At 52.3% G+C, this 12,587-nt stretch overlaps 4 protein-coding genes across 4 annotated transcripts; 2 read left to right on the forward strand and 2 right to left on the reverse strand.

The window, feature by feature from the left end:
• Positions 1-227: 227 nt before the first annotated feature.
• COL26b_007787 (uncharacterized protein) lies at positions 228-1,241 on the forward strand (the record flags this gene model as incomplete). The annotated part of the gene is made up of 1 exon (XM_053180570.1): positions 228-1,241. A coding segment is annotated over one exon (1,014 nt), but the record flags the coding sequence as incomplete, so codon positions are not given.
• A 2,507-nt stretch (positions 1,242-3,748) lies between these two features.
• Positions 3,749-4,626, reverse strand: COL26b_007788 (uncharacterized protein; the record flags this gene model as incomplete). Its single annotated transcript, XM_053180571.1, has 2 exons — positions 3,749-4,442; positions 4,505-4,626. The coding sequence occupies 2 exons, from the start codon at positions 4,624-4,626 to the stop codon at positions 3,749-3,751; spliced, it is 816 nt and encodes a 271-aa protein (XP_053035412.1).
• Positions 4,627-6,172: 1,546 nt separating this feature from the next.
• COL26b_007789 (uncharacterized protein) lies at positions 6,173-7,324 on the reverse strand (the record flags this gene model as incomplete). The annotated part of the gene is made up of 2 exons (XM_053180572.1): positions 6,173-6,782; positions 6,870-7,324. 2 exons carry the CDS (start codon positions 7,322-7,324, stop codon positions 6,173-6,175), a joined length of 1,065 nt encoding a protein of 354 aa, XP_053035413.1.
• A 2,709-nt stretch (positions 7,325-10,033) lies between these two features.
• On the forward strand, positions 10,034-11,215 carry COL26b_007790 (uncharacterized protein; the record flags this gene model as incomplete). Its single annotated transcript, XM_053180573.1, has 1 exon — positions 10,034-11,215. The coding sequence occupies one exon, from the start codon at positions 10,034-10,036 to the stop codon at positions 11,213-11,215; it is 1,182 nt and encodes a 393-aa protein (XP_053035414.1).
• Between the last annotated feature and the right edge of the window lie 1,372 nt (positions 11,216-12,587).

Raw genomic sequence — 12,587 nt, forward strand, 5'->3', positions numbered from 1 at the left:
CCGCAGTACGCCGCCTAACCCGGCCTGCTTCACCGCTGTTAGGTGCCTACCCTTGTAAAGTCCTTTCTTCCTTCTTCAGCTTAGAATAGTCAATCGACGGCACCTCTACGCTGAACAAGCCTAGGGGCCAGCCCCTTACACTCTACAACCAAAAGGAAATGGACCAAACGATGCCATTGACGTGGCAGCAGGTTCAGATGATTCTCGGAAAAACCAACCCCATCTAGAAGACGAAAGTTATGCCTGAGCAGATCCGTGAGCTTGTGGAAATTTATGTGGCCGCCCGCGAAAGACATCTCGGCGACCCAACAGAGACAAAGGGCGACCACAGCCAGAGGCGGTTTCTCGAAAATGTTGACAAGTGGATTGCGATGACGAAGAATCGAGGTGCGTTTTCGGATGAGCTTACGTTCCCAGCCAAGACACGATGGGCTATCGCAAGCGATCCGCTCCATTCACGATGGAAAGAATCGACAAAGAGACAGTTGGTTGAGGAAAGCAGGGAGGAAGACCGGGAGTGGAAAGCGCAGAAGGAGACGGAGGTGAAGGAGAGGGAGCTCGAAGAGAAGAGACAAAGGCTAGAGAGAGAGCAGAGGGAGTGGAAGCAGAAGCAGAAGGAGTTCCAGGAGATAAAAGAACAACTGCAAAAGTCGCGGAGAGCGCAGGGGGAGTGGGAGGAAAAGGTAAAACAACGGATAGAGAGGGAAGAGAAACAGCAGAGAATAGAAAAAGTACGAGAAGAGAGACAGCGGAAGGAGCGGGAGCAGAAAGAGAAACAGCAGAAGATAGAGAAAGCACGGAAGGAGAGGGAGCAGAAAGCGAAATTAGATAAGTCAGAGAGAGCGCGGAAGAAGAGGGAGCAGAAGGAAAAGGATCGGGAGCAGATGCTACAGAAAGAAAGGATCGAGCAGGAAAGAGAACATAAGGAGAGAGAACAGAGGGAGACAGAGAAAAAGGAGAAAAGGCAGAAGGAGACGGAGCAGAACGAGAGTGAGCAAAATGAGAGGGAGCAGGAGGAGAGAGCGCGGAAGCAGAGAGAGTTGAACGAGGATATCGCAAAAGAGCAGACAGAAAGGGAGTGGAAGAAAAGGAAGAGAGACTCCAACGACCAGGCTCCCGGTGTTGCTATGCGACCAGAAAACCGCTCATCAAATGCTCCCGAGGACGCGGAAGGCGTTCGACGAAGCCGCCAACCACAGATACGCCCTCGCAACGCCAACCGAGAGCATAGAAGGCGGTGAGCAATTCGTCACAGAGCAATATGCCGCGAAAGGCGATACAGTGCATGCCAAGTGGGTGGATGTCATTCACTCGGCATGTAGGGCACTTGGAGCGCTGTTGGATTGGAAATGAATCACGGCACCTTAGAGAGGAACTACTCTGCGGTGAACCGATGGAACGGTAGTTTATAAGTATAAATATCTCGTGGAAAGCCCAAGTCAAGCAGTTTCTTTTCTCAAACAAACACACACAACACAAGCCAAGCATCACAGCATTCAAGCAGAAAACAGACGTTTGACAGCCAAGACTCTCGACAACATGGCAAACTCACCCTCTCTCGGAGCACCCTTCCTTCCCAAGCCTGCGCCCAAGCCTGGCCCGCCTCCCAAGCCGACTCCCCAGCCTCTGCCTCCGACCAAGTAAAATGCCGTCATGTTTGGCCTGGAAAATGGGTAATGAACGGAGTTTCGACATGGAGTAAGACTTGAGAAATAGACAATCTTCGGTAGTTTCATAGTATTCAATTGATTAGTTCAGTCATATTCAATATGTTTTCAGACCGTTATTGCATGGAATGCAGTTGCTTGCTTTTGATGCGTCGTATGGTGGGCAAGCCAGCGCCGGGAGCCGACGTGGTGGAGTTGCTGGCGATGCTGCTCCATGCGCGATGTTTGGCGCAACAGCTTCAAAGCAAACTCCCTGCGAACGGCTAGTTAAGCCGGAAATTGGGCTGCTCGTTGCCTGATGCCGCAGGCGGCAGGCAGTATTTAAGGGGTTTGTACGGTCGACTTGCCACGACCCAATCGAGAGAAGAGCAATGGTTCCGTAGATGGCTGACGGATGGCGCGTCCACCTCGGTAATGATATCTCATGGGGCCCTCGGGAGATTTCGGCCTGCTAAGTGTAGCATGGTTAGGGTTCCGTATCAGGTGGTGGCAATACCTCTGTTTTTTTGTCTCTCATTTTCGACCCTCAGTCTTCTTTTATCACATGCGCACGAACAGCTCAATATCTTCCATAATAAGCCTGCCACAGCTTCCTCTTGGTTCTGCTCAATCACGAGTTACCCCTTGCTAGGGTGCAGAATCTTCTCGTCATCTCGGTTTTACTCCCAGCTTTTCATCGCCACCATGGAACACTGCCAGACTTGTCGCGCAGCCGAACGTAGCTTTGACATAGAATAAGTACTTCGCGACCTTATTTGTTTTATGATACTGTCCAACCCAAGTCAGCAATCATTCCAGTACAGTCATTTCCCGCGATTGTTCCTCCTGTAGTCTTCCTCGCTGTTGTTGCGTACCTCCACTCCCTCCACGTAGGTCGAGGCGAGGGGTTTGGAAACGCCATCGCATGATGATATCTAATACTGCCGTCCCAGTGTAAGTGTCATGAGAAATTTCACAAATAAGCAAGCTGCAGGGTATCCCCGGGACGCCCAACCGCAGCCTGAAATTTCTAACGTATCCAGCGTGATGAAAGAACATGAAGATCACCTCTAACGACGATGGGCAGGGCAGAAGTAATACACTTTCGCACGGGTTCTCAGTGAATTTACTCTGCCAGCATCAACTTGCCGTGCCGAATTACGAGACAGACTGATAGAACTGCTCATTTGGGAGCAAAGTCATGGAGACTTCAGAAGCATGTTGGCATTAGCAGTATCCCAGAAGCAAGGCCCACATTGCAGTCAGAAGTGCTGCTGGTGATTGGGTGGTTGCATAAGTTGCACGCGATTGGGAAATTCACCTCAAAGCGCTTGGTGTGGCTGAATGCCTTGCGCCCCAGGCAACAGCCTACTTAAGGGGGTTGGCTGCCCAAATCCGCAACCCAATGTGAGAGGATGAGGTATCGCGCCGTAGGTTTCGGAGTGGTAGCGCGCCCACGAAGTACATAACCCGATCGGGCCCTCAGAATCTCCCCTCGCTAAGAGCGAGAAGGCCAGGGTTCAACTCAGGGTAGTGGCGACACCCCAATCTTTTTTTTCTGTCTATTGCTTACCTGATAGAAGCTTTGAATAAATAATCTTAGATCAGACTCCTTCCTCATCATGCTTCGTGTAAAATATAAAAGACTTTTGTTGGTATGATGATGGATCTCCCTGTATATTTAGAGGAGTTTTGCTCCCTAGGCGTTGTCAGTCAGCTATCCAGGCAGTTTCCACATGCACGCGTGTAATCCTTATGCTATACTCAAGCGACCATATTTCCTGTTCGTTTTCGTCTTCGCTATCATCGCTATCGTCGTCGTCTATCGTGTCGTCCCCTGCTGTCGTCCCCCGTCGTCGTCTTCATCAAAGTCACGAAGTACATAGGAAGACTGCGGAGAAGACCTCCGTCTCGATAAAACTCTATGTTTGCTATCGCGTTCTTTCAGACATACCAGTGATTCTTGCCCCATCGCCCAAGTATCATCGTCATAACTTTCGTCAGAGGTAGAACATTTGCCGAATACACATGACGGAAGGGCCCGAAAACATGTATCGGTCTCAGAGCTGGCCTAGAAGATACTTCTCGCAGTCGTCGGGTCCCTAGGCCGGCTGACCTTGCAGTTCACGGAGCTCGTTCATGGCCGGGAGTGCAGCGCACCAGACCATGCGCTTTGTCATCTCCTTCTCCTTCTTGTTCTCCTTCTTCATCTCCACGATTGTAGCCCTGGCCTCTTCCAAATCGTCCTTCACTTGCTGAAGTTCCTCGAAAAGCGAGAACGTGAGACTGTCATCATGCTGAAGAGGCCAGGGGCCAGAGGCAGCGGTGCGGTCATTAGGCTCGGGACTGCTGACGAAGAGGGAGTCTTCTGTGACTTCGGGGGTAGCTTGACGGGAGGGGAGGTCGGCTGGCGTTGATGGCGCGGTAGAAGCAGTGGCGTCTTCGGAGGTCTGGGACTCGAGAGACAGAGCGGGAGGGTAACGCATTTCATTGAACTTGTCCAGCAACTCGGCGAGGGTCTCGAAGAAGCTTGACTTGAGGGGAACCTTCTTTCCTCTGTCACCGTTGTCGAGGTAGCGCATGCGGGCATCCGCAAAGGCTACCATGACCAGCTGCATCTTCTCATCTGTGACTGAGTAGGCAGGCGAGTTCTTAGTGCGCAGATACTCCAAAGCTAAATCCCAGGCCTTGTTCGGTTGCCGCGCTGCCTTCAGATTCTTCTCGTGGGCCACATCAACGACGGCGAAGTACGCATTGAGAAGCTCGGTAGCGCGGCGCGCAATCGTCTTGGTGGCGCTGGCGGGATCGTTCTTGAAGGGACGGGTGAAGAGAGTCAGACTCGGCGTCTTCGGATTGACAATGACGAGATTCCATTGGTGCCGATGATGAACTCTATGAAGGGTATCTGGGCTAGCGCCTTCTGATCGGGGCAGATGGCGACTTGGGTCGCATCGCGAAGCGGGCCGTCTGACTTGGCCATGGCGAAGGTGGGAGAGTTCACGACGTCTGTGAATCCTCATCAGTGATGGCCTCACCAGTGCGCATGGTCTGGATGAGTGGAAAAGGATGACGAAAATGATTATAATCAACTTACCTGAGGATGTGACGCTCTTTGCGAGACACTGTGGCCGTCTATTTCGTCCCACTAAGCTCTCGCGTTGGAGATTTGAGGAGAAGTTTAGGGGAAGAAGTTTTCCATGTGAAATCCGAGTTGAGCGGGAAAGAGGTGATGGATGAGTGGGGCCATCACCCAGCTTCCCAGCGTGAGGCTCAGCACATGGGGTGAACAGAGAAACGTGAACATGGCCCGTATTCAGGCCAGTCAAGGTGGAGCACAGCGACCGAAGGTGAGAAAATATGGTACCCAGGACGGATTCCGTCCTCGGTACCTCGGACGGAAATCGCCGTAATAGACCGAGATGGCAAAGGCGCATGTGCCATTCATAATGCAGAAGGCAGAGAACGATAGCCGACGACGATAGCTGACGACGATAGACGATGAGGACGATAGACGACGACGGCGATAGTAAGAATAACAGTAATAGCGACTACAAACAGCAAAGACGATGGTGAGCACACAGGAAAGGTGATCGCTCTACCACTGGAGAATGAGGCGGTATCGTCTGGGAAACTGTCCATGTCAATCAATCCAAGCATGCTGATCTCATGGAACGAGCCTTGACAGATTAGATAAGCATCAGCGCGCCTTCCGTTGTTCAAGTTGCTCAGAATGCGCCAGGCGTAGGAGAGGTGAAGTTGAGTAAAGTGGGTCGCGAACAACACACAGCTGCCCGCCTGAGCCAATGAAAGCCACCGCGATCGTGATGTGCCCCGGGAGGTGGAGGCGAGATCGAGGACCCACACCACGACCGCTCGCTGCCGCGCAGCAGGCGTTATCTATCGAAATTGTACATCTCGCTTCCGTCGATGTTGGTGGTCGAACGGTTTACTGTTCGTCTTCCTTCGGAAGCTATCCGGCCTTCTCGGTGTGGGACTTTCAATCCTTCGAATTTGCCGTCTGCCCTTGGGTCTAATGCATCGGGTCGCTCGTTTTTGTTTTTTCATTTTTTTTCCGCGTGCTACTTGCTCCCGTTGATCTTTTTTCTACGTTTCTTCTTGACCGACATCCGAGGAAAGTCTTAAGTTGAACATTTTGATGCTGGCTCTGTGATCTACTGCTGCGGTTAGAGAATGGAGAATGGAGATAAAAATGCTACTCCGATCTGGAGATGTATATCACGGCTACTGTGTGTGTTTGAGATTTTGTAGACTTCAAGGGGTTAAATTCCTTCTTTAAGACTACGACTTTAGTAGCCTAACAGTGTCTGGAGAACCACATACTTCCTCCCGCGTACCTTTGACGACCAAAGAATTCCAGCAACAAGATTCTGGTGTCATCGACTATCGCCAAAGCCACACGATCTCTTGATGACAGTCGAAACACGTGCCTGGCGTTACAAATCTGGGGCAACTCTGGGCGCGAGATCCCGTAGTATTCAAACAACGCCCTCGCCCTCATCCTCGTCCTAGTCCTCGTTCTCGATCTTGTCCTCGATCTCCTCCTCGTAGTTGCCATACTCGTCGTCCTCATCGTCGAAGACATCGCCCTCATCCAAGTCGACTCCATCAGAACGAGCCAGCGCCAGTCTTGTCTCCTCAATCTCGAGCTCCTTCTGCTTAAGCTTCGCATCCTTATCGGCACCTTCCGCGCGGAGCTCCTCGACTTCCTCGCGGAGCTCCTTGACTTCCACGCGCAACTCCTTCTGCTCCTCAATGATGAGGCCGTACTCCTTGAAGGCAAGTCCTATCTCGTACTTGTTCTTTCCCAGCTCATATTCGGCCTGGCTGGCGCGTCGGCGAAGGTCGTCACTGAAAGCGTTCGAAGCCGCTCCTGCTGTGAAACCACTTTCATAGCCTTCCTTCTTGCCTCGGGAGTACTCATCAACAAGATTGCGCTTGTGCTGCTTGTTGATAAGGCGAAGGAAAGCCCGCAAGTGCTTCTTGAGATGCTGAGGGCTGACGGGGCCGTTGCTGTTGATGTAGTCGTCGCTGTTCATGTACTCATCGACCTCGCGCTCGCCCTTGGACTTTTTGCCGGTCTTCTGCTCTTGTTGAGGTCTCGCAGCACTCTCGACACTCTCGATTGCGATCTCCTAGTCGGCAATGGCGAGGTAGAGGCGGTGGGTTGCATTGGCCTCCTGGGTGTCCATGAGCGGCTGCGACAGAATCTTTTGAGCTGTCTCAGAGTCTTCACGGCCGAAGCGGTTCCAAGCAGCGTGGAACTTGGTGATGATGACGTAGCAGAGGGCAAGGTCAGACTCGTGGGCATCCTCGAAAGTCTTGTCAACCTTCAGCGCAGTGGTCTTAACCAACTGCCAGAACTCAGGAGACCGAGCATCAATTCCAGGGTTCTCGGAAGCCACTTGGTGGGCGGCCTCAAAGATCATGGCGATTCTGACGGCGACGTTCTTCTCCGACGCATCGTATGGGCGCTCGCGAGGGTCAAGGTGAAGGAGACGAAGAGCAGCGTGCTCGTGATCGGCAAACACATGTCCATCGTCGAAGGTGAAGCCAACCTGACGAAGAGCGGTATCGATCTCAGTGAGGGCGACGGCCGAAAGGCTGGGCTGGGGGCGTGGCTGGTCAGCATCGCTGAGCTGGCGTTTGTGGTGCGGCATCGCGACGGCTCTTGGCTTGCGATGAAACCGATTATCTGTATTTCATTAGCGCAAATATTTTCATCTGGCAGTCTTTGCGAACCTTTCAAGACGAGCAGAAGTCGGGATGGATTGGGAGCGAATCCTGGACGATCGTGATGTGTGTCGCGACGGTGTTGAAGGAGTGAGAGATGGGAGGTGCAAGGCGCCTGAGATGAGATGGGAAAAGAAGAGCCCCGACTGGGTCACGTGAGAGGTGAGAACGGAATTCTCGCTACACCGCTTTCGTCATTGTGTTGAATTCCCATGGTGATCACCCGGAACCTGATGAACAATGGGGGCGAGACTGAATGTCTTCTCGTTCACCACACGCAGGCCTCATGCAGGCCTCATGTGGGTCCATCGGCCACATGGGCGTTCACTTCATGAGGCCCGTGTGCCCACCACCAATGCCTCTGCCAATCTCATGGTGCTGCAAACACGACTTCAAAGATGTCAAGAGGGAGGAAGGTTGGTTTTCAAAAGTAAAACATTGCGCTCTTTGGTCTATCAAGTGTTCCTCGGCCGAAATGTGATTTCAGTCTCTACACGCATACCTCCATCCACAGCGAAATCAAATGTAAACACAAAACAAATGTTGATTGCCCATTGCAACCTCAATCAGGAAACCACACCGGCTTCTAGGTGACTTGTGACCATCGTTACAGGGGCACTTCAGTCGGTGGATTCATAGTGAACTGTGTATCCCCAGAGGTCCATACGAACCGGGCCATTGGCACGACCGACGCTTGGCAGCGCAAGTGCAGTGCAAATTCGCCGCACGTCGTTGTCTGCAACATATTGGCCCTCTCAAAGGTCCTTGGATACATGAACTGGAAACGTACGGCTCATGGCCCAAAATGCAGAGGCCGTGGTGGGGAAGCCACGGATTGGATCTCCAGTCTCGAGATTGCGCATCGGACGTAACTGAGCCAACGGGCCCCCTTCGAGAGATGCCTGATTCTCCCTTGCAAGTTCTGCGTTGAGGACACTGAAAAGTCAGTCTGATTTTATACCAGGCACTTTGTTGTTAGCAAAACTTGAAGAAATAGTTTGTCGAAGTCGTTTGATATGATCTTTAACAGAGCTGGTTCTGAGAACAAGGAACTTGAAGTTCGGGAGCGGTTGGAGAGTGCTTTTGATAGTGTCTTTAGCTCTCGTAATGGAGGATACGCAATCCAGCAACTCATCAGAGATGGATCTGGTGTCTGTGTCTGCAACCACAACGATGCGTGATGATTGACCGGCGGCTGCCATGAGTGATAGGAAGGTAACAAAATTGAAGTCAGGTAGGTGGCGCACGATGCAAGGTCTGGATGCTGTAGGGTGGTTGACGCTTGTCATGGCGAGTTTGTTGCTGGACAATGATGCGAGAAATAGGACTTCCGAAGCGATGAAAAGTGCCTGGATTTATACCCATCGATTAAGATTCAAAGCTGTTGGTCAATAACTAATGTTTGAGCACGTTGAATATCTGGATTTCTCTGGGATTCTCCATGAGTCTTCCCTCATATCATCTCCAGACTCATCGTATTCCAGTACCCTTACCGAAGTGACCAATTCATTCACACTTTAAGGTCTTGCATCAATCAGTATCGCGCTGGCAGATATATTGGTCCGTGGCGCTGTGTTGTGTCAATTTCGAACATTATGTTTTATTCGAATGGTTGATCGACCAGATTTCCGTCAACTACAATAAAGACTTGGTCCAAGAAAGCAACGTTTGATGCACAAAGACGAATACCTCTCCTGATGAACTCCGCGACCAGCTAAAATAATGTATTCATAACAGGACCCCGCCCCGATTAGGGAAAAGAGGTTCAACCATCGTTTCATCACCGGACAAGCAAATTCATGTGTTACGTAGAACACAAAGTTGAATGTTGTTAACATTGCTGCATCGCGGGCCGGAGGATCATGAAAACACATCTTTGAACTCCTCGGTGTCATTTCTTGCAGTGTAACGACAAATGTCGTATTTTGCTGGGAGAGCAACTGAGACCGGGTAGTTTGGAGTTGTGGCATTGGGTTTCACTGAACAGCAAGAGTCCTCCAGAAGGCGTTGGTGAGATGCGGTGCAGACCGCCTCCCCGCAGTTCTGACATGATGTTGACGGGATGTCGTCGAAAAAAGGCGAATACGTCCGGCGGTCATTTGCCGATTCCCGCTAGAGACTGCTGCCTGCCTAGGGCTCCACTCGCCGTTGAAGACCCCGGTCTTGGCGTGCGGCTGCCGCTCGCGTGCCAACCAGCTGACTGCCGACATGTTTTGCTTCCTGCGCAAACGCGTCGAAACTGAACTTCGCATGGACTTCACACCTTCATTCAGACAAAGTCGCCGCGACCACGCCTTGAGTCTCTTTGACTTCCTGCCTCTGATCACCTATCTCCACCATCCGAAGCGAGCAGTAAGCAACGGTGGGCCAACGAACATGGGTATATCGACCAATGCAACCCCATCTCCGCCCCTTGAAGGCTGATCGCGCCAGGAACGAAAATCACTGGACCCGAGCAATCTGCAAAACGGAGTCTGTCAACAGGGATCGCCCGCTCGCACCCGACCCGATCGAACGGTTGATTCGCCCACCACCGAGCCTCGCGAGGATTTAAACAAGACTCGAGTCCCGCGCAACTGCACCCGTCACCTCTCCGTTCGGTCATCCCTCTCGCGCCTGCCACTACTTCCGCCAAGATGGTCCGCTTGTCCCTCACTACCATCCTCGCCGCCGCCGGCATGGCCAAGGCCCTCGCCTCGGGCAACTGCACCGGCGTCAACGCCATCAGCACCAAGTGCGCCTCCAAGGAGACCGCGCACACCCGCGACTTCTTCTACGTCGGCGGCCGCTACATCGAGACTGCTACTGGTAACGTCACGGTCGATCAGCTCTACGTCGAGAAGCTCGTCCCGGTCTCCGCTGGTCGCGCGCGTCGTCGCGGTGTCGCCGCCGCCAAGCCCATGGTCTTCTTCCACGGCGGCGGTACTTCAGGTGTCACCTGGCTCAACACCCCCGACAACCGTCCCGGCTGGGCCTCTTACTTCTTGCAGCAGGGTCACACCGTTTATCTCGTCGACGTTGCTGCGGTTGGCCGCTCTTCTGAAAACAACCTGGAGAACTTCACGATGATCGCGGGCACCGCGGCCGAAGGCGTTCAGAGAGGTTTCACGGCCCCGGAAGTTTACAACACCTACCCGCAGGCTTACCTGCATACTCAGTGGCCTGGTACGGGGCTCAAGGGCGATCCGACATTTGAGCAGTTCGCCAAGACCATCATTCCTCTGACGAGAAGCTGGGAGCCCCAGGAGTATGCCCTTCGCGCCTCCGGATGCGAGCTGCTGTCGCTGTTGGGTGAGAAGGCGTACCTCGTGTCCCACTCCATCGGAGCCCGCGCGCCCATTCTTCTTTCCAACGATTGCCCGCAGTACATCGCCGCCAACATCAACCTCGAGGGCACCACGATCCCGTTCTGGTCCTACAACATCACCTTGGGCGGCACGCCCACCAACCCATGGGGCTTGACCAACACCCCGATCGACTACGACCCTCCCGTTGCCAGCGCCGATGAACTCGAGACCGTCGTCGTTGGCAACGAGACCCTGGCCCTGAGGAGCTGCCACATGCAGAAGGAGCCCGCGCGGAAGTTACCCAAGATCGCCAGCGTGCCGTACTTGATGGTCACCGGCGAGGCTAGTGTTCACATCACGTACGACCACTGCCTGGTTAACTATCTGAAGCAGGTTGGCGGCAGTCCAGAGTGGATCAAGCTTGGCGAGATTGGAATCAAGGGCAATGGGCACTTCATGCATATTGAGAAGAACAGCTTGGAGATTGCCGAGGTTGTGAATGATTGGATCTTGGAGAAGGAGAGCCAGTAAAAAGTAATAATAATACATCTCGATCCATTGTTCAGCGACAGATTTGTTTACCAACCCGATTGTCTTTTGGCAGAAATTCCCCTGGTTTCGTAGCCTGACTACACCACAAAAGAGGCTTCCAAAGTGACGAATGGTTTACACGGGAGTATATTTGTTTCGGATCAATCGTGTTGTCTGCAGTTTCGGGCTCGTAACTCGGAAGTCCCGGCTTGTTCTGCTGAGGGCTGCTTCCTTGAAGCGGATTTGAAGTGCGATGGTACTGCTCATGCGCAAGTCCCAGAATATCCCCCGTGAGGACAAAGAATATGCGAGAAAAGGCGATAACAATGAAGAAAACCGATCTCTAAGGAATCTGTGCATCGGAAATTTGCGCTTGCAGCGTAACTTGGATGCTTCCTTAATTGCGTTTGTCGGTGTTCCTATTGCCGCGATCTGGAGTAGGGGGCAAACTTTGGCACTCGCCGATGCATTGTAGTATCCCCGCGAATAAAAGGGGAATTCCGATGGCCACAAAGCCAAGGAACGCTGAAATTCTCATCGATGTCATCTCATGACAATTAGTTGACCAAATCAGAGGTTGATCACGCTAGCCTGCAAGTCTCATAGTCCCGATTGACTTAGTCCACATGCAATTGCTGTCTGGTGGGAGACTTCACAATCTACTGTCTGTCACGGCCCTTTTACGTGTAACATTGGCTTACCGAAACGCCTTGCTTGCCTTCCGCGGCTGCCCTTTGACATGTCGCTTCCCAGACCTATATAAACCGATATCTACAGGCATAGAACGACGAATGAAATCATTTGAATGGGAGTGTTTGTTCATTATCTCTGGGATGAAAGCTCATACTATGACTTGTACCTTGCGCGCAAAATCCGAAGTGCCTCCGACTGGTTTCGTGCCTCCGGCGCAAAGCCCTCGCTCCGTATTGTCTCCGAGTGTTGACTGAATAGCATCTGGCGGGTGAAGGACACCAGAGACTCATAAGTATCAACTTGTTTTGAGGGACGTCATTTGTTTGGATCCATCGTGGTGAGAAACACAGTCATCCATCCCTCTTTCATTCAGTATGCATCCTCATGTGGGTCAAGCGTCCGCATCATGCTGCTACGTACGCAAAAGAGCACACATTGGCTGAACAACTCGCTTCCACCAGGAAGCAAGACCCGTTTTGATTCCTGTATTCTAGCACGAGACCCAATCTGCGACGCGATTGCCTTTCGACGATTGTAAACTACTCGCCAGACCAATGCAAGAGAAAGTTTTGCTCTGCGCTAACTGTCCTGTTTAACAGCTTATATAAAGGCCTTGGGCGCGGCGACGAAACCAACGCACTTCGAAACACAGGAATAGTCATGCATGAGAAACCGACTT

Source organism: Colletotrichum chrysophilum (genome assembly GCF_026319265.1).
Source record: "Colletotrichum chrysophilum strain AFK26 chromosome Unknown scaffold_65, whole genome shotgun sequence".
In the NCBI taxonomy this organism is placed as follows: Eukaryota; Fungi; Ascomycota; class Sordariomycetes; order Glomerellales; family Glomerellaceae; genus Colletotrichum; species Colletotrichum chrysophilum.